At 47.2% G+C, this 27026-nt stretch overlaps 1 long non-coding RNA gene and 2 gene segments (V, D, J or C); 1 reads left to right on the top strand and 2 right to left on the bottom strand.

Moving 5' to 3' along the window:
- The first annotated feature begins 887 nt into the window (after positions 1-887).
- Positions 888-26547, top strand: LOC141582595 (uncharacterized). Of its 2 annotated transcripts, XR_012515468.1 has the most exons (4): positions 888-2011; positions 2108-2225; positions 23031-23885; positions 25699-26547. It is a non-coding gene; the product is annotated as an uncharacterized LOC141582595 (long non-coding RNA). The 2 variants fall into 2 exon arrangements; XR_012515467.1 differs by having other exon boundaries at positions 888-2225.
- On the bottom strand, positions 2208-3142 carry LOC141582593 (immunoglobulin lambda variable 3-1-like). The segment is given in 2 exon segments: positions 2208-2538; positions 3041-3142. Coding segments are annotated over 2 exon segments (363 nt in total).
- On the bottom strand, positions 14752-15784 carry LOC104652954 (immunoglobulin lambda variable 4-3-like). The segment is given in 3 exon segments: positions 14752-14997; positions 15232-15550; positions 15679-15784. Coding segments are annotated over 3 exon segments (411 nt in total).
- Positions 26548-27026: the final 479 nt, after the last annotated feature.

The following is a 27026-nucleotide window of genomic DNA, read 5'->3' as shown; positions in this document are numbered from 1 at the left end:
CTGAGGGTGGCTGAGTCAGCTCATAGGAGGCCATGAAGCCTGCAAAGAGAGGAAAGGAAGGTGGGCTTGAGGATAAAAATTCAGTTCCAGGAGGCACTCTTATGTTTTGTACCTGTAGTCAGCTTCAGAGACTCCAGGGGCCCTCATTTCACCCCCTCCCATCAATCTCAGCCCCGGTGGTCCATGAGCATGGCAGGAGGATGGAGACTTTGAATCAATGAAAAAACACCCCCTTTCTCCTGGAAAGTGCAGTCTGTCTGACTTACACAAGCCAGTGAGCAGAGCACAGTGCAGTGTGGGGGGGTTTCAGCCCCACCAGCCCCTCACACACAGCAAGGCCATGAGCATCCTGCCCACCACAGGCAGGGCCCTGCTGAGCTCAGAGTCAAGGTCAGTCTGGACTCAGGGACACATTCCATGCTGGGAATTCAGCAGGAACAAGACACAGCCTTCTTGAAGTGAATTGCTCATCATGTTGGTTCAGCCGTTCAGTAAACACTGAGTTTGCAGACCCAGAAGACGCTTGCCACCTTCTACCTGCACTTTGTGTTCTATATTCACTGAATAACAGGCACCTGTGTTTCTCAGGTCCTTCTCAGTGGGGATTGACCACGTGGCTCAGGCCTGGTCAGTGGAATGTGAGAGTCAACGGGTGAGGTGCTTCTTAGGAAAGTTTTGCTCTTGTAAAGAAAAGAAAACCATTGGATTCATGAAGCTCTTTTCCTCTTGAATATAGGTGTAATAGCTGGAGCTGGAGCAGCCACGCTGAGGTCTTCTATCAGCAAGGATGAAAACATCACCAACATCATAGGGCTGGTGGAATAGAAAATGAGAAAGACATGGTGTCTTCATGGAAGTGGCAGGTATTAATGCAGGGAGAAATACGCCCTTAGCTCTTTGTGCCTGTTTTTCATATGTGTGCTCTTGTGGTATAAATGTATTCCTGATCGAGTAGAAAAATAATGAACACCAATCAATCAATTAATAAAATAATGATAGGCAAAGAATCCAACAGTTGTAAACGCTATGCCGACAATGAAAAGATGTAGGCAGAAAATGACAGGCAGTCTGTGTTATAATAACAGCCTGGAGACACCTAAATTGCAAGGTGTCTCTGGAACTGCTGTCAGGACTGAAAGAAGGAATGAGTCCCAGGAGCTGTGTGGGGAACAGCTGAGTCAGGCCCCTGTGGGAAGAGTCTGGCATGTGTAAGGATCCCAGAGGACTCGGCAAAGAAAGGGGTCCTGGATTCAAGCCAGTGGAGGCTCATTTAGCTATTTTAATACACGAGTAATTTGGGGCAGGAGTCATGTGTAGTTAGGTGTGATGAGGGGAAATTTCCAGGTAATTAGGTTCTTTCATGGTTGCTTAGCACATACGTAAAATTCTAGGATGATGATGCTGAGACAGGAATAAGGGAGGCCCTGGTGGGTTGAGCCCAGCCTGCCGACTCCTCCCTCGTTCACAGGGGGCTGAAGACACTCAGGGAAGTGGTTCCTCGTTCCTCCAATCTACCTGTCGCCCACCATGCAGCTCTGTGGGGACCCACACTGCCGCCTGTGCCTCTAGTCCTGGGCCAGCTGTCCAGGATTCCATGTGGGTACCAGCACTGCTATCCTGGAAATTCTACTGAGCTAGGACCTGGGAGCACAGAAGCTGCAAAGTGCACTAGACAGAGACAGAAAGGGGCTGAGAGGGAAAGTGGCAATCCTAAGATCACTTGGGGAGGAGAGAGAAAGGAAGACCACAGAAACCCTGGACCTATAACAAAAACATCTTTTGGGTCCAGCAAGCGAGGGTAGGGAAAATCCTCAGCCCAAATTCTCAGGGTCCCTAAGGAGAGCGCTTCTCCCTGTGGGCTCTTTCAGCTGCCTGTAGGGGGCGCGCCTGCCACACTCTGGGTTGAAAGGGAGAGGAAAAGCTGTTGATCACCAATGCAGGAAAGGTCTGGAGACGTTTTCCATCCTCTGAACCTGTGTGCTAGTCTCTACAGAGGCTTGGATTTCAAGTGGTAAGATGTTAGCGCTTGAATTGATTTTGTGTGTGTGTGTGAAAACCACGATAAAAATAAAAATCTGATGCAAATTTCCTCTTGCTTGGGCTGCAGGAGAAACAGACGGAGTCAGTTGAAGTGAAAGTCACAGTCATCGCTCAGAGGGCAGCTAAGAGTGACATCACGTTAAGGCAGAGGTTTCTGTCCCATGTCTCCATCTGTCCGTGTCACTGTGAGTCACTGCAAGCTGCTCCCACTGCCATGAGATGTAGCACAGTAATAGTCAGCCTCATCCCCGGCCTCAGCCCTGCTGATGGTCAGGGTGGCCGTGTTCCCCGAGTTGGAGCCAGAGAATCGCTCAGGGATCCCTGAGGGCCGCTTGCTATCTTGGTAGATGACCAGCACAGGGGCCTGGCCTGGCTTCTGCTGGTACCAGTGAGCATAGTTATCCCCCAGTTTATCTCCAGAGCAGGTGATACTGGCTGTCTGTCCCGGGGACACTGACGCTGAGGGTGGCTGAGTCAGCTCATAGGAAGCCACAGAACCTGCAAGGAGAGAAAAGACAGGTGGGCTTGAGAATGAAAAACCAAGTTCTAAGGTATTCCCTCACCTTTCGTACCTGGAATCAGCTCCGATACTCAGTGAGTCCTCAGTTCACTGATTGATCCATCCCATTGATCTCAGCCCCAGTGGTTCATGTGCATGGTACGAGGATGGGGACTTTGAACACATGGGAGAATGGAAGGCAGAATTCCCTTCAGAGCACTACATGGCTGGGCCAGCTCAGGAGTAAGGCCAGGACGCCAGAGTCTGCAGGGAAGTTCTGTCTGCATTCCCCCTTTCTCGTGGCAGGTGCAGCCTGTCAGGCTCACACAAGCCAGTGAGGATAGTGTGTGTGGGATTTCAGACCCACCAGCCCGTCCCCCTGCAGCAGGGTCATAAGCATCCTGCCCACCACAGGCAGGGCCCTGCTGAGCTCAGAGTCGGGGCCAGGCTGGACCCAGAAGCCCGGGGGTGGGCAGTTGGCTGGGACCCTGGGGGCAGCACCTGTGCAGTGAGCGAGGAGGCCGAGGAGAAGAGGGGTCCAGGCCATAGCTGACATGTCCCAGATGCTGCTTCTGAAGCCAGGCTGTGCAGGTTCCTCGCAGGCCTCTCTTATCCCCTTGCTGGAGAGAGCGGCCTATAATGCAAATCAGCAGAGTCAGGGGCAGCTGCTGGAGGAGCTTTATGGGTTCCAGAGAAGGGCTCAGCACCAAGGAACATAGAGAGGTTGGGGTGGCTCAGTAAGACCCGCCCTCAGCCCACAGGATTTTCTTTCTCTGGTTGGTCCCGTAGTCTAGGCTGACATTTCTGCTGTAGGCTGTGGCCTGGCCTCAATTCTAAGCTGGCCTGGCCCTGCAGAGCCCTGAGGGGAATTCTGGGTGCATTTTCCAGGGAATCTGATGTCATGCCCATGTGGTCATTTCTTATCTTGCCTGGAAGTGGCCAGAGAGTCAAATAGCAGCTGAGGGATTATCCTGGGACCTCAGGTCCTCCCTCTGTTGGCTCCTGGCTCAGGAGTAATGTGAGTATTTAAGGACTCCAGGAGTATCCTGTCCTTAAATGTTTTGTGGCAGTGTCTAGATGTTGGGTGTAGTTCTAGCTTCCCCTCTGGAGGGCACTTTTCAATGCAATACAGTGACCCTGTGACCCCACTCTACTGGTGACACCATGAGGCTTGCACATGTGTAGGGACCTGCTGTTGCTACTGAGCAGTGGTTTCCAGAATCAAACGTCACCCTTGTCATGTTCATGTGGAGTGTTGCAAGGTCCAGCAGATGCTGTGAGTTCCTGGTCTTGGCTGTGAGTTCCTGGGGCAGGGCACAGGGGCTGTGCCTCAGTATCCTCAGTGTGTGGTCAGGGTCAGGTACAGCTTAGGCGCTGAAAGAAGTCTTTGCTGTCTAGCGGAATGAGTGGGCTCTCTGAAGAAATAGGAGGGAGATGGAAGACATAAAACCGAAAGTGAACTTTGTGGCAGTGGCAGCATTTTACACAGAAGAATGGCCCAATGGGTGTGGGGGGAAGCAAAGTATCTGCACCTGTGTCAAATATGCAACATCAGCAAGAGATGGAGCTGAGAAACACAAAGCCTGGAGAATGTGTACCTTAGTGTTAAGGATGATGCTGTAGAAAAATGCCTTCTTTCCCTCTGGGTGTCAGGTGATGGTCACTGGCCCTCCCTGCATGTCAGCTTCGCCTTGTCACCCAGGCCCACCCCATCCCCAGGAGGCTCTGCCAGGTGACTCTCTGCTTCCCCCTGTGGCAGCTGGAGACTCAGGGGCCTTCTTGGCCCAGGTGTGGATTCAGAACCTGCTACTCAGGTCCCTGATTCCCTGAACTGTGGACTGCTGACCTCAGGGGAGGAATTTTTCTTATCTATGTCGTCCTTGACTGTACAAGGGTCTCAGCTTATGCATGAAAATATGAACATGACTATTTGATGGAGGAGAAGGCAGGTCCACCTGTGGTTGCCTGCACATGTCTGTGGGTGGTGGGTATTACGGGGGAGACACAAGGGCTTGCGAGAGAAGATGCGGGTCACAGGACTTAGGGACTGACTCTTACTGGTGCCCGCTGTGGATGCAGGGACAATGTGCTGTGGTGGCTGCTGCACTAAAATCAGAGACAAAAGAGTGAATGTTTATCCAGATGCACTGTGGTCTGGGACATGTTCCATGCTGGGAATTCAGCAGGAACCAGACACAGCCTTCTTGAAGTGAGTTGCTCATCATGTTGGTTTGCAGACCCCACAGATAGTCCTTGCCACCTTCTACCTGAGCATTGTCTTGTATATTCACTGAAAAGGCTGCTGCCTGTGATTCCCAGGTCCTTTTCAGCCGGAATTGACTGTGTGGCCCAGGACTGGTCAGTGGGATGTGAGATTCAGTGGGGGAGGTTCTTCTTAGGGAGTTTTTGTTGTCATGAAGGAAAGGAATACAACAGATTTGTATAGCCCTTTTCCTCTTGAATTCGGGTGTGATAGCTGGAGCTGCAGCAGCCACCCTGACATCTTACAACAGCAAGGATGAAGACAAAACCAATGTTACAGGGATCATGGAGTAGAAAGTTAGAGACCCCAGTGTGTTCATGGTAGTGGTGGGTTTTACTGCAGAAGGAAATATGCCCTTAGCTGTTTGTGCCTGTTTTTCATGTGTGTGTTCTTGTGGTAATAAAGCATTTCTGACAATTAGGAAAATAATTGACACAAATCGTTCAATTAATAAAATAACAATAGGCAAAGAACTCCATGGTTGTAAATGTTAAGCAGATAATTAAAAAGATTAGGCAGAAAATGACAAGCAGATCATGTTAGAATACGAGCCTGTGGACACCTTCATTGGGAGGTGTCTCTGGAACTGCAGTCAGGATTAAAATAGGAGTGAGTTCCTGGAGCTGCTTGGGAAACAGTGGAGTCAGGCCCCTGTGGGAAGTGTGTGGTGCATGCAAGGATCTGAAAGGATGGTGGCAAATCCAAGAGGTTCCAGATTCAAGCCAGTGTAGGCTCACTGTGCTATTCTAACAAATGGGTAATTTGGGGTGAGTCATGCATAGTCAGGTGTGGTGACAGGAAATTGCAAGGTAATTAATCAGGTTTTTGGCAAATGCTTAGCACATATAGGGGCCTCCAGGATGATGCTGCTGGGCCAGAAGCGGGGAGGCTCAGGTGGGTTTAGCCAAGCCCAGTGGCCCCTTCCTAGTTCACCTGGGGCTGAAGACACTCAGGGGAATGGTTCCTGGTTCCTCCCCTCGACTCGGTGCCCTCCATGTAGCTCTGTGGGGACTCACACTGCTGCCTGTGCCTCTGGCCCTCGGCCAGCTGTGTGGGATTCCATGTGGGTAACCAGCACTGCTTTCCCTGAAATTATCTAGGACCAGGGAGCACACAGTCTGCAAAGTGCACTTGAGAGGGAAGGGAAGGGCTGAGAGGGGGTGTGACAATCCCAAGGTTACTTGGGAAGGAGATAGAAAAAGAGAATCACGGAGGCCCTGGACCTGGAACAATAACATCTGGATGTCTTGGGACCAGCCTGCCCTGGGAGGGCGTGGAAAAATCCTCAGCCCAAATACTCAGGGTCCCCACTGTGGGTTCTTGCAGCTGCCTGTAGGGGGCGCACCTGCCACACTCTGAGTTGAAAGGAAGAGGGAAGACTTGGTCCCCAGTACAGAACCAAGCTCTCAAGACACATTTTCCATACCCTGAACCAGCACACTGGTCTCTGCAGAGGCTTGGATTTCAAGTGGCAAGATGCTTGGGTTTGAAATAAATTCTTTGTGAAAGCCATGATACAAATGAAAATCTGACAGGATTCTCCTGTTGTTTGGGCTGCAGGAGAAACAGGCAGCATCAGTTGAAATGAAAGTCATCGTCATTGCTCTGGGGGCAGCCTGAGAGTGACAGCCAGGTTAGGAGAGAGGTTTCTGTCCCATGTCTCCATCTGTCTGTTACTGGGAGTTACTGCCAGCTGCTCCCACTGCCATGATCTGTAGCACAGTAATGACCTCAACCCCAGCCTCAACTCCGCTTACGGTCAGGGTGGCCATGCTGTTAGAGTTGGAGCCAGAGAGTCGCTCAGTGATCCCTGAAGGCCAGTGGCTATCAGTGTAGATGACCAGCACGGGAACCTGGCCTGGCTTCTGCTAATACCAGGAAGTGTATATATTCCCCAGTTTATCTCCAGAGCAGGTGATCCAGGCTGTCTGTCCCAGGGACACTGACACTGAGGGTGGCCGAGTCAGCTCATAGGAGGCCACAGAAGCTGCAGGGAGAGAAAAGGCTTGAAACTGAGGAGCTGAGCGCCAAGATAATCTCCCACGTGCCTGGCCTGGATACGGCTCCAGGCATGAAAGAGCCCTTAGGGCAGTGTGAACACAGGAGCACAGCATGGGGAGATTTCAGCCCCCTCCAGCCCATCCACCTGCAGCAGGTCATGAGCATCCTGCCCAACACAAGCAAAGCCCTGCTGAGCTCAGAGTCAGGTCAGGCTAGACTCAGCATCCTGGAGCTGGGCAGGTGGCTGGGACCCTGGGGGCAGCACCTATGCAGTGAGCGAGGGGGCCGAGGAGGAGAGGGGTCCAGGCCATGGCTGAAGCACCCCTGATGCTGCTTCCTGAGGCTCAGGCTGGGCAGGTTCCTCCCAAGCCTTTCTTTTCCCCTTACTGGAGTGAGTGGCCCTTGATGCAAATCAGCAGAGTCAGGGGCAGCTGCTGGAGGAGCTTTGTGGTTTCCAGAGAAGGGCTCAGCCCCAAGGGACACAGAGAAGAGACACAAAGAGGACACACAGAGAGGACACAGCCCCCAGCACACAGAATTCCCCTTCTCCTGCTGGTCCCATTGCCTGGGCTGATATCTCCACTATAGATTGTGGGGTCCTGGCCTCATTCCTGAGCTGGTCTGGCCATGCAGAGCTCTGAGGGGAATTCTGTGTGTCTCTTCCAGGGAATCTATGTCCTGCCCATGTGGTCATTCCTTAGCCTGTCTGGAGATGGTCAGGGAGTCACAATGGCAACTGTGAGATTATTTTGGGATCTTTTCTCTGTTGGATCCTGGCTCAGGCATGATGTGGGTAATTTAGGAATCCAGAGATGGGATGTCCTGTTCTTAAATATTTTGTGGCAGAGTCCAGACTTAAGTATAGTTCTAGCTCCCCCTCTGAAGGGCACTTTTCAACCCAGTGCAGGGACCCTCATGATCCCACTCTACAGGTGATACCATGAGTCTTGCACATGTGTAGGGACCCACTGTTGCTTCTGAGCGGTGGTTCCCAGAATCAGAGTCACCCTTCTCATGTTCACATGGAGTGTTGAAAGATCCAGGAGATGCTGTAAGTTACTGACCTTGGCTGTGAGCTCCTTGGGCAGGGCACAGGTGCTGTGCCTCAGTATCCCCAATGTGTGGTCAGGGTCAGGTATAGCTTAGATCAGGCATCCCCAAACTATGGCCTGCAGGCTGCATGCGGCCCCCTGAGGCCATTTATCCGGCCCCCGCCGCACTTCATGAAGGGGCACCTCTTTCATTGGTAGTCAGTGAGTGGAGTACTGTATGTGGCGGCCCTCCAGTGGTCTGAGGGACAGTGAACTGGGCCCCTGTGTAAAAAGTTTGGGGACGCCTGGCTTAGATGCTGAAAGAAATCTTTGCTGTCCAGCAGAGTAAGGGGGCTCTCAGAACAAACAGGAGAGAGATGAAACACATGTGCCCACAGGGAGGATGGCATTTGTGGCAGTGACAGCATTTTGTCACAGAAGAGTGGGCCAGTGTGTGGGGGGAAGTGGTGTCTGGATCTGTGTCAAATATGCAACATCAGCCAGAGATGAAACTGAGAGACACAAAGCCTGGAGAATTCGTACCTCCATGTTAAGATGATGCTGTAGAAGAAAGCTACCTTTCTTTCCAAGTCTCAGATGGTGGTCACTGACCCTCTCTGCACATCATCTTTTCCCTATCACCCAGGTCCACCCCTTCTCCAGGTGGCTTTGCCACGTGACTCTCTGTATCCCCCTGGTGGCCATGCTACACTGGCTGCTGTAGACTCGGGACTTCCTGGGTCCGGGTGTAGAACCAGAACCTGCTGATCAGGTCCCTGACTCCTTGGTCTGTAGACTACTGGGCCCAGAGAAGGCATTCCCATGCCTGCCTCAACACCAGGTTTGAGGGGTGCAGATTACCCATGAGAATGTGCAGGCAGGTCCACCTGAGGCTGCCTGCACATATCTCTGGGTGGTGGGTGGTCATGGGGGTGATATCAGGGCTTGGCACAGGGGAATGGTGACACGTCAACCATCACCACTCAACAACGAATGAACAAATGCACTCTCACACCTGGTTCAGTGATTCAGATGGGCTAGGGATGGTTATCAGTTGCTTTCAGAGAGCAAAATGCAGCCAATCGACCAAGACCCCCTGTATATCCACACATTTATTCTATAAAGATTTCGTAACAGAGGTTCTAAGTCAACATGCTTGTGGATAATTAACATGGTTAAAACAGTGGTTTTATAAATGATTAAAAACTTTAGGTTCCAGGCCCAGAGTAAACACTATTAATGGGTAATTCCCCTTTGATCTCCCCCTGAGAGGGCATCCAGCACGAAGTTTACATGAGTAAGCAGTTAGCGTAGAGACAAAGGGATGTGGGGTAAACAGACGTAAACTGGGAAAGCCTTTTTATCATCCCTATCTCTTCCTTAACATGATGGACCAGCTGCCTTCGGCCTGTCCCAACAAAACCTTTCAGCCTTCCATAAGGTTTGAGACTCTAATCTATATCTTTCCTTAATATTTTGCCGTCGCCCCTGAGTGAATCTCAACAGAGTGGGGTCACAGAACTCAAGGACTGTCTGTTTTTGCTGCCCGCTTTGGGAACAGATGGCACCATTTACTGGTGGCATCTATTCCAAAGTAAGAGACAGAAGAAGATGCACCCAACAAATGTTTATTGCCACCCACTCTGGGCTGGGTCGCATTCCATGCTGGGAATTTGGCAGGAACAAGACACAGCCTTCTTGAAGTGAGTTGCTTGTCATGTTGGTTCGGCCGTGCAGTGTAAATGGGTTTGCAGACCCAGCAGACAGTCCCTGCCACCTTCAGCCCGAGAACTGTCTTCTATATTATCTGAAAAGACAGGTGCCTGTGATTCCCAGGTCCTTCTCAGTGGGGATTGACCGCTGGCTCAGGCCTGATCAGTGGGATGTGAGGTCAGTGGGTGAAGTTCTTAGGAAAGTTTTGCTCCTGTGAAGGAAAGAAATCCACTGGATGCATGAGGTCTTTTTCCTCCTGATGATGGGTGTGGTAGCTGGAGCTGGAGCAGCCACCCTGAGGTCTTACATCAGCAAGGATGAAAACGAGACCGACATCATACGGATGGTAGAACAGAAAGTGAGAAAGACACGGTGTCTTCGTGGAAGTGGCGGGTATTATTGCAGGGAGAAATACGCCCTTAGCTCTTTGTGCATCTGGTTTTCAAATGTGTGCTTTTGTGCTTAAAAAGTATTGCTGACTAATTAGGAAAATAACTGACACAAATCAATCAATTAATAAAATAATGATAGGCAAAGAACCTTACAGTTGTAAATGTTATGCAGAAAATTTAAAAGATTGGGGCAGAAAATGACAGGTAGGTCGTATTATAATAAGAGCCTAGGAGACCTTAATGGGGAGGTGTCTCTGGAACTGCAGTCAGGACTGAAAGAAGGAACAAGTCCCAGGAGCTGTGCAGGGAACGGCGGAGTCGGGCTGCTGTGGGAAGGGTCTGGTAGGTGTGAGGGTCTGGATGGGTCTGAAAGGATGGTGGCAGACCTGAAAGGGGTCCTGGATTCAAGCCAGTTTAGGCTCACTGTGCTATTTTAATAAGTGAGTAATTTGTGGGCAAGGGTCTTGAGTAGTCGTGTGCGGTGGGGTAAATTTCCAGGTAATTAATCGGGTTCTTTGGTGGCTGCTTAGCACATACAGGGGCCTCCAGGATGCTGCTGCTGGGCCAGAAACAGGGGAGACTCAGGTGGGTTCAGCCGAGCCCAGTGGCCCCTTCCTAGTTCACTTGGGACTGAAGACACTCAGGGGAGTGGTTCCTGGTCTCTCTCCTCCACCCAGAGCCCATGATACAGCCCTATGGGGTGCTACACTACTGTATTGTCTGTACCTCTGGTCCTGGGCCAGCTGCCTGGGGCCCCCTGTGGGTGACCAGCACTTCTTACCCTGAAATTCTACAGATTTAGGACCTTAGAGCACAGAATCTGCAAAATGCACTTGAGAGGGAAGAGAATGGGCTGACAATCCCAAGGTCACTTGTGATGGAGAGAAAAAAGGAAGACCAACATTCTGAGGCATGCGGCTTAAATGAATGGTTTAATGGCTGTTAGAAGACTCCTTTACTACACCAGTGAGGTGGCAAGGACATGTAAATGTGGGGCTATATCTTCCAGGAGGGGTATATTTTGCCATTCAGTGGCTAATATGTGGTGCTGTTCCTCCCACAGCCACAATTTGTGGTCCAGGAATCAGGGAGTGAGTTGAAGTGGCTCCTCCATCCATTAATGTTCTTAGTGACCTGCTAACAAAAATTTACGTCATCTCCCTTGAGCTTCTGCTCGGCAGGACTAGAGGTCTTAGGTGTTCTGCCAGACCCCAGTTCACTCCTGACTTCCTGAATGGAGGGCTGGAGGGAAGGACAGCCTGGGGCCAGATCCAGGTGAGCTGGGCTAGACCTGTTCATGGCTTTGTTCACAGTCTTCCTGGGGCTGGAAGAAAAGGAAGACAGAGTTTGAGAAGGGGTTTGTGTCTGTCTCACTTCCCATCTGCCTGGATCAATGTGGATTGAGTACTAACTGCTGTCACTCAGTTGACAGTAATAGCCTCATCTTCAGCCTGGGTCCCACTGATGGTCAGGGTGGCTGTGTTTGCGGATCTGAACTAGACCCCAGTAATCACTAAGAGACCCCGAGGGCTGCGAGTGATCTGTCTGTATCACCAGCACAATGATCTGGCCTGGCTTTAGCTGGTACCAATGAGCATAATTTTCCCCACTGTATTTCCACAACTGGCGATCCTGGCCATCTGACTCAGGGACAGTGACAGCGGTGACCACTGTCATCTCATAGGAGGCCATGGAACCTGCAAAAGAGGGGAGGAGAGAGGACTTGAAGATGAAGAACCTATTCCCAGAGTATCTCTCCCTGAGGCTGTGCCTGAGCGGAGCTCAGGGCTCTGGGCAGTCTCAGCTCAGTTGGAGCTGAGTCTAGGGGCAGGGCGCAGCGGCAGCACCTGTGCAGAGAGTGAGGAGGGGAGCAGAAGAGGTGTCTAGGCCCTGGTGAGATACCTAGAGCTCTGGCTCCAGAGCCCACAGCACAGCTGCGCTTTACAGGTCTGTTGTATCCTCTCTCAGGCCCTTTGGGGCAGTGAGTGTTTGCTGTTTATGCAAATATACATCCTCTGGGATTCCTTATTGAGGGATGTCACTCAAAGCAGCTGTGGCGCAGCACAGGAACGAAGGAGGAAGGGGTGGGTCCCCCAGCTTCCTCCATCTGCTTCTCTGGTCAGAAAATCATCTTGAACTTCCAAGGCCTCTGGTCACAGTCACCATCCCAGGGTATGGCCACATTGCCACTGTCCCAAACTTCTCTGGCCTGTGGTCTGTCCTGGACAGACCAAAATTACCAAAAATATGACTGACAGAGTGGCATCACTACCAACCTTATCAAAGTATGGTTATAGGCAATAGTATAGGCAATCAATGCCAAAAGCATAGATGACTCAAATGAAGTGGACAGATGCCTGGACAGACAGAAATTCTCAAAACTCACTCCTTAGTAGGAAATCTGAACAGATCTATGACACATAAAGATTCTGAGTTAACAGTTAAATCCTCCTGCTAAAAAAGCTCACCCAGTTCCAAGTGGCTTCACTGGCAAACACTATCAAATTTTTATGGAAGTAAAGATACCAATCCCACTTGAGCTCCCTCAGAAGATACACGAGGAGGGAACATTTTCCTACTTCTCTTTGAGGCCTGCTTTACTCTGATACCAAAGCCAGACAACCACATGACAGAAAAACTACAGACCTATGTCCACCGTGAACGTGGACATCCTCAGGCAGGAAGTGTCACTATGCATGTGAGGCCATGTGGCTTCCATTCTCTCATTCTCTTTTTTCTTTCTTCTCGAGGGTCTCCCTTATTCACTTTGATTTCACATTTGAGAGCCTCACTTTTCTTCAGTTCTGGCACCAGGACCTAGGTCTTAGAGGCTGTAGAGAAAGGAGAGTTGGGAAATGTGACACATATATGTCTTAACTGGTTCAGAGTTTGCTGTGAATTCGTCGTCCGGCTTTGTGGAGCACACTGTGGGTAGGGGTGTGCGTGTCTTTAGGGGGAGGATTGTCTTTGATGTTTACGTGGATTTTTGTGATTTTAAAATTTAAAGTGGGTGTTTTTCTAGGCAGCATGTGTATAGTTGAGTCTTGCCGTTAATTTCAATCTGAGAACATCTGACTTATGGTTGTTGTATTTAGACCATTTACAGTTAATGTGATCAGTAATATCATTCTATTTAAATATACCTTCTTGCTCTCTGTTTTCTATTTGTGCCATATGTTCATTGTCGTCCTTTCTCTGTCTTGGTGTTTGACTGTTTTTTAAAAAAGTTTTCTTTTCTGTCTCCTTGTTGGCTTAAGTGATGGTAAAATTTAAGTGTCAGATTGACTAGGATGTGGTGTTGGGTTGATTTTGTCCAATACCAGCATAGAGCTTGCTGTGGAGATATTGTTCAGATGTGACTCATATTTAACTTGGTAGACCTTGTGTAGCAGATTACTCATCACAATGTGATTGGCCTCGTTAATGAGTAGATCGTGTTTGGAGCAAACTGAGGATTCCTGAAGTCCTGCCTTGCTGAATACAGGCTCAGACCACAACATCCACTCTTACCTGAATTTCCAGCCTCCAGCCTGTCCATGTGATTTCATCCGTGTCATACATGACAATCCTATGAGCCAATTTCTTAATATAAGTTTCTCTCTCCATATAGACATACATGCATAAGCATAAAAACATATGAACATTATACACACACATATCCTTTTGATTTTGTTTCTATGGAGAATCCTAATATAGCTTATTAGTTATAATTCTTTTTTGTTCAAAGAGTTTTGTTTTAATGGCTTTTTTAGTGTTTATATTATATACAGAACTTATGAAAATCTACCTGCAAGTGTTACACATTTCTATATAGTATATGACCTTGATGACATATTCTTCACCCACCTCAGATTTTGTGATCCCTTTGTCATATAATTTACTTTTATTTTCATTATAAATCACAATGTATTTTATTAATTCATTTTTGAAGAGTGAATTGTATTTTATAGACATTAACACAAGACAGAGGTTTCCATAAGTATCCATGTAGTTATCATATATGATGTGTTTTTTAATTTTAATTTTTCTATAGAGTCAGTCTTGTTTGTTTGTTTGTTTGTTTGTTTGTTTGTTTGTTTGAGACAGAGTTTCGCTCTTGTTACCCAGGCTGGAGTGCAATGGCGTGATCTCAGCTCGCCGCAACCTCCGCCTCCTGGGTTCAAGCAATTCTCCTGCCTCAGCCTCCCGAGCTGGGATTGCAGGCAGGCACCACCATGCCCAGCTAATTTTTGTATTTTTAGTAGAGACGGGGTTTCACCATGTTGACCAGGATGGTCTCGATCTCTTGACCTCGTGATCCACCCGCCTCGGTCTCCCAAAGTGCTGGGATTACAGGCTTGAGCCACTGCATCCGGCCTAGAGTCAGAGTCTTAATATGTCACCCAGGCTGGGGTGCAGCAGTGCATTCATAGCTCAAACTCCTGACCTCAAGTGATTCTCCTATCTCAGTCTCCCAAAGTGCTGAAATTACAGGCATGAGCCACTGGGCCTGACCTGATCTTTTTACTGATTTGTGGAAATTCACATTTCAGCGTGATCACTTTCCCTCTGTCTGGAGAAATCCTTTACCATTCTAATAGCAAGAGTCTGATGGTGACCAGTTCCATAGGTTTTTAAATGTCAGAAAAATGTTTTTTGTCCAACAATTTTGAAAGTTATTGCGCGAAGGGGGCCCTGAGGAAAACTGAATCTTAAAGTGGGCAAAATTTGGTTAAATATTTCACTAAGGAAGATACACAGATAATAAGCACCTGGAAAGTTGCTCAGCATGATGCCGCTAAGAAAGAAAATACAAGTTAAAAACACGACGAGAATCACTACAGATCTATTAGAATGACTTTAAATAGAAACTGACAATAATTTCAAGTGCTAATGAGGATTCACACAACTACAGTTCTCATACATTATGGAGACGTGTCAAGATTCACGTTCCTCCTCAGTCAGATTCCCATGATGGGACGCAGGGTGCAGTGGCATTCAGCAAATGTGGTCATCCCAACCTGACGCCTCTCTCAGGGTCCTTTTCCTGCCTGGGCTGTTCTGGCCTCTCCCCACAGCCTGGTGTAGAGGAAACAGAATGATGAGTTTTCCTCGATCATGGCCTGCATCTGCCTCTGCTTAGAGTTGTCCTGAGGGAGGATATGTGGGGTGATGAGATTTGCAAGGGGCAGAGTCATCATTCTCAGGGCTCTAGAGAGGGGCATGGGGCTTCTCACTCTGAGTCCATGAGGAGAAGGAGGAGATGGGAAGTTTTGGCCTCACTTCCCCTTTGTCTGTGTCACTGTGGCTTACCCGTACTGGCCGTCAATGGTGTGGCCCTCTCCACAGTAATACTCGGCCTCATCCTCAGACCGGAGGTTGGAGATGGTGAGGTAGCGGTCAGCTCCAGAGCTGGAACCCGAGAAGCGATCGGGGATCCCGTCCCCCTTGCTGTGGCTGCCATCACTGTTAACCTTCATTATATACTGGGGGGACCTCCCTGGTCTCTGTTGATACCAGTAAATAAAGTAGTTGCTGTGCTCACTGCTCAGGGTGCAGGTGAGCTTGACCGAGGCTCCCAGTGAGGCAGATGCCGACGGGGGCTGAGTCAGCACAGGCAGAGCACAGAGACCTGGAAACATAGAATTTCATGAACGATGCTGAATGCACAGGAGAACTGGAAAAGGTGCTCATGAGGAGTGGTGCTCATGGGAAAATAGCTGTGAAAGGGTTTCCCTGGATTCCCTGGGATGTTCTGACCTGTGGAGAAAATGAAAGGCAGGAGGCAGAAAGAGACCCAGGCCATGGTTGGAGAGACTTCCAGCAGTTCTGTGTGAGGCTGCCCAGTGGAACCTGGACACAAGGGCCTCCTGTCTTATCCTGTTCTTGAAGCTCAAGAAGGGAGGAGCTATGAATGCAAATCTGCTTTCCACTTCCCAGCATGTCTATCTGAGATACTGTCTGAGCCCTGAGTCTGAGGACTTCACGTTGGCAGTTTCTCAAGGTCAGAAGGGCCAGGTGGGTGTCATGAGTGGAGCATGAATTTTACCCGATAGAAGGGGCCTCAAAGGACGCATCAGTCATGCCCTTTGCACTTGACCCCTACTGGGGAAGTCATTTGGGTCCTCAAAACAAGGCACACAGTGCCCTCTAGTGCACACAAGAGGAATGTCGTCCTCATGTGTCACTAGATAAAGCAGAATGACTCCTTTGAGACATTAATATGTGGCAGGCCCTTTGGAGAGTGTTTTACAGGCACCACCTCAACCACACATTCACAGTAGCCCCACAGCAAGCATACACTTAAGACACAGCCTCTCCTTCAGTTTCTTCATGGGAGAATCAACATCAGGAGGTTACATGATTTATCAAATTTTCCCAGAGTAGCGATTGGAGTCAGGATTTCATCCATCCTCAGAGCCTGACCTTCCAGCTCCTCCCTGCCCCGCCTCCTACCCTATGCCCCATCTTCTTCTCCTCCATCCTCCAGGACCCTGGACCCACCTGTCACGGCTCTACATTTTTTAATCAGATGCAATGTCCTTTGAGTCCTTTGGACAAAGGTGTAGATGCTCTGTCTGCTCCCTTTATGGCAAGTGACAAAGGAGCATGTGTTAGCAGTGACCTCAGGGACAGCCAGATGTCTGGTCATGCTCCTCCTCAAGCCAGGCTCCTCTCCAGACAAGTTAGGATCGGAATACCATTTCTAACAAGGTGGAGGCCACTAAATTTGGACAACTGTCACATTAGATACTGAAACATTTTAACCTTAATGATGTAAGTGGCAGAATAGATCCTTCCTGATATCTTAGATACATGTATTGCTTTTCCAACCTAGAACTGCTGAGAATGTGATGAAATGAATTCGTGAACAAAACACTGGCCCATTAGAAATGGAAATAATGTGTGAAGCCCCAAGGTGTCCATGGGTGCAGACAAGTGTCCAAACATTGCACCTTGGAGTTTGGTGTAAAGAGATAATGACGTAAGATGAGGCCACATGACACCAATATGCCTGCTCCTGTACTTGGCTGGGCGTATCACTGCAGCTCCCCCATGCACTTCCCAACCAGTGCTTCCACTCCTCCTGTCACATGACACCTCAAAGTCTCCGCATTGGTCCCTGATGACCACTCAGGCAGGTCAGTTCTGACACCCTTGCTTGCGGGTCCTGATACAGCATTGGATGTAATTTGCTAAGACCACTCTGGGAAAATGCACCATCATAAAAATGATCAATGCTTGTGAGTCAGGCAAAAATAGCCCTTTGTGAAGATAGCAACACATTCAGCTTCAATACTATATTCCTCATGATGAGCCCCCTTTCATCCAGATCTCTGTATAAATAATAACTTCCTACCTTTAGTTGGTTTTATGGTAAGGATCTTTCCACTGAAAGGGATCCTTGGAGCACAGTTCACAGGGACCATTGCCATTCATTCCACTGACCAGTAGAAAAACATGACTTTAATGGCTCAGATTTATCTTCAAGCTGGAAGTTATAGTCAATGTCTTTGAGAAGAGAAGAAGTGTGAAACACATTGTAAAAATCCCCTTGTTTCTGAGAGCCCCCGTGTTTCTACTGTGGTTGGAAAACAGGACATCCATTCTTCTTTAGGGAGGCCCTCTGGGACTCTCCATTGCCCCAAGATGGTTCTAAGTATGTACCACAGAGGCTGTGATCCAAATGGACCATCATTCATCTGGATCTGCTCTGTCCACTGTAGCGGCCATGAGTCCCAGGGAGCTGCCGAGTTTTTGAAATGTGGGTAGTTCAAGTTAAGATGTGATGTGGGTGTAAAAAGCACCAGATTTCAAAAAGTTTGTATGAAAATAACATAAAATATCTCAGTATTTTTATGTTGATTACATATTGAAATAATATTTGGATAATGTCACTTAAAACATAATATGAAAGTTTATTCCACCTGTTTTTTTACTTTTTATAATGTGGCTACTGAAAATTTTTTAAATCATTGAAATTATAGTTCTAGAAAAACCCTCAACACCAGAGTATTCCTACTGCACTGCAGATCACTGCAAATATGAGTTACTTGATTTTGAAAAGTACAGAGAACTTTCTGGACTCTTAAGGAGATGTCAATGCTTTCCCTTAAAGCACAGCAACAGGCCACAGCGTGGTGTTAAGGAACAGGATCTCTAGGGCTGGAAGATCTCAGGTTCTGCTCCCGGGTCAGCCACCTTCTAGTTCTGACATCAGGCAAGCTGCTCTTCCTTTCTTTGCCTCGGCTTTTCCATGTCTCAAAATCTATATCATAGATTCTCCAACTGGAAGTGGAGAGAGAATGACGATATTTGGCTCATGGAGTGGTTGATGTTGAGCGATTTAGTAAATATGAATTGTTTTGAAGAGTGCTTGGTATGTATGAAACACACATGAATGAGTAATCAAACACATTATTCCTCCTCCTACTATTTCTACCCCAATCATTGTCCTTATTCTTATGACAGTACGAAGGTAGTAAAGATAGAAGAAGGAGATAATTTAGGAAAACAGGAAAGTTTTGAGTTTGGGACACTTGACACTGACAAGCCATTCTTGCACCATTGAATGCACAGGGACACGTATGTACACACATACACAGGCATGCACAATCAGCACAGCTCACACCGGGCACAAACTGCACAACCTCCCAGCCCACTGTCCTGTTTAGTGGCCTTTCTGTTCCAGGGACCTGGACTGGTTCTCAGAGACATCACCAGGATGTGTCCCAGTAGGACTAGCAGCAAAATCCCTTTGTGTGTCCAGGTGCTCTGATGCATGTTACTCCCCCAGTTACATTACTCTAGAGCTGGCCTTGCTTGTGACTTTCTGGTTCTGTGAGGAGGCCACCAGTTTTGCAGAAACTGTCAAGATGATCTGCACAATGTTGGCAATCAGCTTGTGATCTGTGACCGTTCACAGTAGGTAGCATAGAGGCCTGAATGGGGACTGCTGGTCAATAGGGCAGTGCTGGTGTCACTGAGGAGAAGAGACCCCAGGGGCAGACTTCACATTGAAGCAGTTTCTGAGACATGGGAAAAGCAGGGTTGCTCTCAGCTCCTAGAACTGGATTTTAAGTCACCAAAGTCTTTCTTATCACTAACCTTTTCAAACTCTGAACTGCAGTTTCTCCATCTGAGGTCCGATTTCCACGAACGACATCAGCAAGCATTGCTGCCAGCTCATGAGCAGCTAAGGTGTGTCAGGTTTGTGTAGAACACTCTATAAATGTGATCATTAAACTGCAGCACTTTTAGGAAAGAAGCTGCTTTCTGTTTCCCATTGATTTCTGCACACACCGGCTCCTCTTCACCTTCTGTCAGGAGAGGAAGCGGCTCAAGGTCTTCCCTGGATGCAGATGCTCACTGTCGAACTTTGCAGATGTCAGAAGCATGGCCCAAATAAACCTTTTCTTCTTCACAAATTACCCAGATTCAGATATTCCGTTTTAGCAAAAGGGACTGAGGCATGTTAGTGGAGGAGAACTAGGTCACTTATGCTTCTCAGAAGGTGCGTTTTGTAGGTGAGTTTCAGCTGTGCTGAGTGAGGAGGGTGCACAGGAACTAAACCACCTGAAGTGTGTTCCTTGAAGGACCAGCATCAGTCAACTTACTGGAAGGCTATTAGCCATGGAGAATCTGGGGCCACACTAAAACCTGCAGAGGCTGCGTTTGCAGTGTAACCAGACCCTATGCGGTTTCTGTGTACCCATTGACATTTCCGATGCTCTGGTCTCAGCCACAATGGAAAATCTCACTTCCTCTGCTTTTGACAACATGGTCTTGTCTCCCTGATGTGCTCCCTAGGCCACCTGGGCTTGCTGGTTAACAACCCTGTCCTCATTTAACTGAGCTTGATTCAGGTGCTACACCCTGTTACACAAGAAATGTTTTAGGAACAGACGTTTTTACAGTCCACATGTGTGATATGTCAGGAGGAGGCAGTTTCTCAGTGTGTTGTCCAAAGAGAAACAGATGGCTCATGTCATTTGCCTTGTTTCCATTCAGTTCCAGTTAGCCTGGACTTTGTTGATTTCTCAGACATATTATTACCATCTTCCATGTTCAAGCATCTTTGAGATTTTCTTTTGAAGTGAAGCTTTTTCTGTGTGTGACTCACCTCCTCGTCCAATACCTGCCTAAATCCTACTTATCTTTCAGATGCCTGTGCTTATTACTTGCCAAGGAAGCGGGCTCTGACGCAAAATGACGACTTTTAGCATTTATTGCTAAGTATCGTCATGATTGGATATGAGATATTAGTTTGCGTGAAGTGACACCCCATCCAATGGCACCATGAATCGTACCTTTTATGAGGCTTTAACAAGAATGGGAAAACAACAGGAAATAATGTCTGCTTACATGAAAACATTCGACGTGACTAGTGAAATCATCATGTGGTTTTTATCTTTTATTTTATTAATATGGGGCATTGCAATAATGAATTTCCATAAGTGAAGAATCCCTTGAATTTTGGGGATGAATACTAGTTAGCCATGGAGTTTAATCCCCTTAATATTTTGCTAGTATTTTGTTGCAGTGTGGTTGTTTTGCAGCTAGGTTCATAGAGGCTACGGGGCTACAGTTGACTTTTCATGTTTCTCTTTTGTTTTTATTGTCAGCACACTCTGGTCTCATAGAATGAGCTGCTCGTGTTCCCCTTTCTTGTATTTTTGGAAGAGTTTATGAATAATTATTATTAATTCCTTGAACAGTTCATAAAATTCATCAATGAAACCCTCCATGCCTGGGCTTTCTTTGTGAGAGGGTTCAATTACTAATTTAAACTCTTATTATAGTACTAATCAGGCTTTCCCTACCTCCTTGAACCAGCTTAGTTGTTTTTGTTTTTATGTTTTTAGAAATTTTTCCTTTTCATCTAACTTTTGGCATGTGGTTTTTCACAGTGTTCTCACATAACATTTTATTTTTCAGTATCAGTGTTCAGAGGATATCATTTGTTTGTTTATTCCTTCCATATCTCATGCTGAAACGTGACCTCCACTGTAGGTAATTTCTAGAAATAAAAATTTCATTTCACGCAGCAATCCCATTACTAGGGATATACCCAAAGGATTATAAATTGTTCTGTTATAAGGACACATGCACATGTATGTTCATCACGGCACTGCTTACAATAGCAAAGACTTAGAGCCAACCCAAATGCCCATCAATGCTAGACTAGACAAACAAAATGTGGCACATATGCACCATGGAATACTACGCTGCCATAAAAAATGATGAGTTCATGTCCTTTGTAGGGACATGGATGAATCTGGAAACCATCATTCTCAGCAAACTGACACAAGAACAGAAAATCAAACATCGAATGTTCTAACTCACAGGCAGGTGTTGAACAATGAGAACACGTGGACACAGGGAGGGGAGCATTACACACTGGGGTCTGTTGGGAGGGTTAGGGGAGAGACAGCAGGGGTGAGGAGAGTGGGGAGGGATAACATGGGGAGAAATGCCAGGTATAGGCGATGGGGGGATGGAGGCAGCAAACCACCTTGCCATGTATGTACCTATGCAACAATCACACATGATCTGCACATGTAACCCAGAACCTAGAGTTCAATTTTTAAAAAAAGTAAACTTCCACTTTATTTGCTAAGATTGAAAGAGATGAGTGAGTCAGCATCAGCAATGTTTGTGAGTTAGATGTGGGAGAGGTCTCAACTGTGCATTCTTGTAATAATTTAAAGTAATGATTCACATGCCCAAAAAATTATATTTACTAATCAGTATCCATTGAGTATCTCTGGTAGTGTTTGGAAGAGCCATAATTAACACAGAAAATAAACTAAAAGTATCAAATGTTGAATTTTTTTTTCAGAATGGAATATGTCTGTCTTAATAAGATAGACAAAAATGGTACAGTCCAAAGAAAATCACTGTGTTGTATGTATATTAAACTATTAAGCTCTGAGATTCATTCATTTTTTGAAGGGTTTTTTGTGTCTTTATCTCCTTCAGTTCTGCTCTGATCTTAGTCATTTCTTGTCTTCTAGCCTTTGAATTTGTTTGCTCTTGCTTTTCTGGTTCTTTTAATTGTGAAGTTAGAGTGTCAATTTTAGATCTTTCCTGCTTTCTCTTTCGGACATTTAGTGCTATAAATTTCCCTCTACATTCTGCTTTAAATGCGTCCCAGAGATTCTGGTACATTGGGTCTTTGTTTCCATTGGTTTCAAAGAACATCTTTATTTCTGCCTTCATTTCATTATTTACCTAGTAGTCATTCAGGAGCAGGATGTTCGGTTTCCATGTAGTAGTGCGGTTTTGAATGAGTTTCTTAATCCTGAGTTGTAATTTGATTGCATTGTGGGCTGTGAGACTAGCTGTTATGACTTCCATTCTTTTGCATTTGCTGAGGAGTGTTTTACTTCCAATTATGTGGTCAATGTTAGAATAAGTGTGATAAGGTGCTGAGAACAATGTGTATTCTGTTGATTTGGGGTGGAGAGTTCTGTTGATGTCTATTAGGTCTTCTTGGCCCATGAATACAATTTGGCTTTGTGAAATAAATTTTAGCGTGTATATTTCAGGTATACAACATGATGTTATAGGATACACACATAGTAAAACAATTACTTTGTTTTTAATACAATCTATTTAATTGAAGTTTAAGAAGCATAAGCTATATATGCTAATAGCTATATTTAACATACAAATATAAGAATAAATATTGACCCCAGCTCTTGTCTATTTCCTACATTAATTATCGCTATTAGTAGATTAATAGCGGGTTGAGTTGCAAAAGCATTGACACCTATGGAAACTAGAAATTCTTGAAATAAATGAAGAAAGAGGGTGGACTCAGGTTAACCCTTCCCTGTGTAACCATTTTGGAAACTCCCACTCTATGGGGGGAGGTGGAGCTTCCTACAACATGTCACTCCACAGTCCCTATTACCTGAAGGGGCTTGTGGGGGTTTGCCAGGACAGGGGCTCAGTGATGTGAGGGGAGGGTTTATTCTGAGAGAACACTGAGCTTGTCACTCAAAATCTCCCCAGCCTGAGGTACTGGGGCAAAGTGAAAGGGCAGTAAAAAACCAACAAATAAATAAGCAAAAACCTCAGATTCCTCTTTCTTCTTAATCCTGCAGACACATCTTCAGATTTTCTGGCAGTGCTCACTGCTTCAGGACAGAGTTGCAGAGAATAACCCAGCCAGGAGGGCCATCTTCACTAGAGTGTGGTGGACACAAAGTTGAGTAAGATGTGGTTTTTGGAAACTCCCCTGATAACGTCTGTACAGATTGGTCTGCACAGAGTGGGAGATTCGGATGCATTTAGGATGAGGATGTTCCTGAAAACAGCAGGGACTGCCAATCAGGCAGCTCATTGTCACTGTCCCAGCATTTAAAGAGCTAGGAAGAGTAGCACTTTCAGAGAGCACAGCACACAAGCAAAAGGAAGCTGTCTCTGTCCTGGTTGAGAAGCCACAGAGCAAGTTCAGTTTTGGATTTCATGAGGGGAAAGGAGAGGGGCTGAGAGAGGGGAACTCTCAAGGCAGCGATGCAAGAAGCCCTTGCACAGGGCGAGGAAGCATCTTCAGAGCAAGGAGCGAGCCTCAGAGCCCAGGGCAGGTTTTGGTCTCAGTTCCCCATGAACCTGGGCCACTGTGGAAATTGTCGCTGCCTGCATATGAGCTGCAGTAATAATCAGCCTCGTCCTCAGCCTGGAGCCCAGAGATGGTCAGGGAGGCCGTGTTGCCAGACTTGGAGCCAGAGAAGCGATTAGAGACCCCTGAGGGCCGTTTGCTGACATCATAAATCATGGGTTTGGGGGCTTTGCCTGGGTGCTGCTGGTACCAGGAGACATAGTTATAACCCCCAACATCACTGCTGGTTCCAGTGCAGGAGATGGTGACCGACTGTCCAGGAGATCCGGACACTGAGGGAGGCTGAGTCAGGGCAGACTGAGCCCAGGACCCTGGAAAGAGGAAGAAACACACTCTGGTGAGTCAGTGCTGGGCGCAGGTGAGCCTGAAGAGCAACAGACCAAGGATCAGCCCAGAGGTCCCTGAGTCCCCTTCCCTGGAGGTATCACCTGTGCCGTGACTGAGGAGGGTGAGGAGGAGCAGAGTCCGGGCCATGGTGAAGACTTCCTGAGAGCGCTGCCTCCTGAGACCCCAGAACTGGGCCTGACCACAGCCTGTCTCATCTCTTTTGCCTCAGAGCGGGGCGGGGCCACCATGCAAATCTGCGTCCTGAGCTCCCCTCCTCACCCCACCTTTCCTGGGCCTGGGCTCAGAGGCTTCTCCTTCCCTGAACATCAAGACTCAGCTGAGGGGATTAAAACTCCCAGACATGGATTTCCTGAGACTGAGCCTCTGACAGTGCCTGGGAAATGGGGCCGGGCTTGGGGGTCCCTCTCCTTGGCCTGGGTTTCATGGTGATCCCAGCTGCGGAGTCCCAGAACTTCCCTTCCCTTCTGTGTGGGTTCAGTGTGAGGACAGGGCCCAGAGCGTCTGGGAGAGACCCCAGCGCTCCCCTTCCCAGGGACCACGGGCCCCTCAGGGCCTCCTCACTTCCCCTCAGCCCTTCTAGGGCTCTTCGTTTCAGCTGGGCCCTCACACCTTGCTCTGCCCTCTGTGTCTGCAGTGGCCTGAAGCTGCGGCTTGAATAAACATGGGGTTCATTTATTAGCCCTTCTAGAAATACATTTATGTGGGCATGACAGATTTAAGACCCCAGACTACCTCTGTCTCTTTAGGGGGACTCAGGAGGAAAGAACTCCTGGGACCCCACACCCAGGGTGAAGCCCAGCAGGGACCTCCCAGGTGCAGGTCCGCGGCGTCCCCTGGTGGCCACAGAGGGAGGAGCCTGAGGCCCAAGAGCCTTCCCTGAGTCACAGCTGACAGCTCCTGCCCTGCCCCTCCTGCGTGCGGTTCCCTTCCCAGCTCAATCCCAGGCCCCTGGGCCCTTCTCATCCCTTCCACACTCCCTCCCTCAGAGTGTCCCACACCAGGGCTGCAGAGAAAGCATGTGGTGTGGGGAGGTGATTTGAGACTATTGTTTAGGGGTTTTTATTTGAGACTCTTGTTTCAGCTGTGTCCTTTATATATCTCTGTGCTCTTTTGTTTTAGACATTAGTTGAGATAATATTGTGTACAATTTGAGATAACACTAAAATTACAATAGGTCAATGACTTCAGAAATTTATGAAGTTGATTGTGGAGCCGGTAGCCTGGATCCTTTTTTCTCGGGATTCTGTGGAGAGGCCCGCTGGGAATTACTGCAGGAGTCCAGGCACTTCCAGCAGGAAGCAATCTTTGATTTTTAAGAGGAGATACCTTGTCCTCTGTTCCATGTTGTCTTAGCACCAGGAGCAAAGCAAGGCCCCACCATTGCTCCAGAAGTCTCCAATCTCATTTAAACTGCATGGATGTGCCCCACACAGAGATGAGTGATCCTGGCTGAGGAATTCTGGCTCAAAGCATGTGACAACCAAATGTGAGGATGGGAATATTGAGGAAATGGCCTAGCAACAAATTCAACAGCTGCAGTAGATGTTTCTGGGCAGCTGGGGAAGTGATACCTTGGACCAGACAAAAGATCATTGTTAATTGCACACACACACACACACACACACACACACACACAGAGGGGGGCAGAGGGGGGCGGGAGAGAGAGAGAGAGAGAGAGAGAGAGAGAAGGAGACAGAGAAATACAACACAAGGTTTTATTGCTACGCATGGGGAGAGGGGAAATCTTCCTTCATACAATATTCCTTCAAATCTGCTAGTGGCGTATTTCTTTTTCTTTTCAGCCTGCTCAACAGATTTCGTCCCTGTCAGTCACCGCCATTGTATGAACCAGTTTCTTAAGATAAGTTTCTGTCTTTCTGTCTCTCTCACCATAACTATACAGTACACATATATATATTCATATCCATATGTATCCTATTAATTTTTTGGTGGACAATTCTAATATAGCTTACTAGCCATAATTCTTTTTGTTAAGAGGATTTTATTTTAATGGTTGCTTTAGGGTATATAGTAAATAGGTAACTTACCAAAATTCACCTTCAGGTGCTATACGATATTCACATATAAGACCATTATTACATGTTCTTCACCCACCTTTTCTTTTCTTCTTTGCCATGTAATTTGCTTTTATTTTGATTATAAATCACAATATATTCTTATTAATTTTTCCTTGAACAGTTAGTTCTCTTGATAGACATTACATAATACAGAGGTTTCTAACAGATACAGGTAGTCATTGTGTCTGATTTTTCATTTCTTTGTGTCAAACCACATCTCAATATGGGATCGTTTTCTTTCTGTCTAGGAGTTTCATTTATCATATCTAATATCAAGAGTCTATTGGTGATCAATTCTGCAGGTTTTCACGTCTGAAAAGGCTTATTTTGCCTCTGGTTTTGAAAGATGTTTCTGGTGGATAAAGGGAAAATGTGGCACATATACACCAGGGAATACTATGCAGCCATAAAAAACGATGAGTTCGTGTCCTTTGTAGGGACATAGATGAACCTGGAAACCATCATTCTCAGACACAAGAACAGAAAATCAGGCACCACATGTTCTCACTCATAGGCGGGTGTTGAACAATAAGAACAGATGGACACAGGGAGGGGAGCATCACACACTGGGGTCTGTTGGGGGGAAACAGGGGAAGGACGGCGGGAGCTGGGGAGTTGGGGAGGGATAACATGGGGAGAAATGCCAGATATAGGTGATGAGGAGGAAGGCAGCAAACCACACTGCCATGTATGCACCTATGCAACAATCCTGCATGTTCTTCACATGTACCCCCAAACTTAAAACGCAATAAAATATATATTTTTAAAAAATAAAAATAAAATGCACTTATTTTATAAGACAAAAAATCAGTCAATCAATCAATAATTTATCAGTTCCAGGTCTCTAAAGGACATTTTCAAATGTAGACATGGAAATGGTCAGAGACTTTTTAAGAGGCATCTCCCACGTCCACATCCTGTTGTAATTGTTTCTTCCAGCTGCTTTCCTTTGCCTGCAAGAGGGGCTTGGATAAGATGGATGTTTTCTTAACTTCTATGATATCCTCAACTTGCCGTAGCTCTTTATTTTTCTTCAATCTGTTCATTATAAA

This window comes from Saimiri boliviensis, chromosome 21 (genome assembly GCF_048565385.1).
Source record: "Saimiri boliviensis isolate mSaiBol1 chromosome 21, mSaiBol1.pri, whole genome shotgun sequence".
Classification (NCBI taxonomy): domain Eukaryota; kingdom Metazoa; phylum Chordata; class Mammalia; order Primates; family Cebidae; genus Saimiri; species Saimiri boliviensis.
Note: the sequence above shows the minus strand (reverse complement) of the source record. Positions and strands in the feature narration are given on the sequence as shown.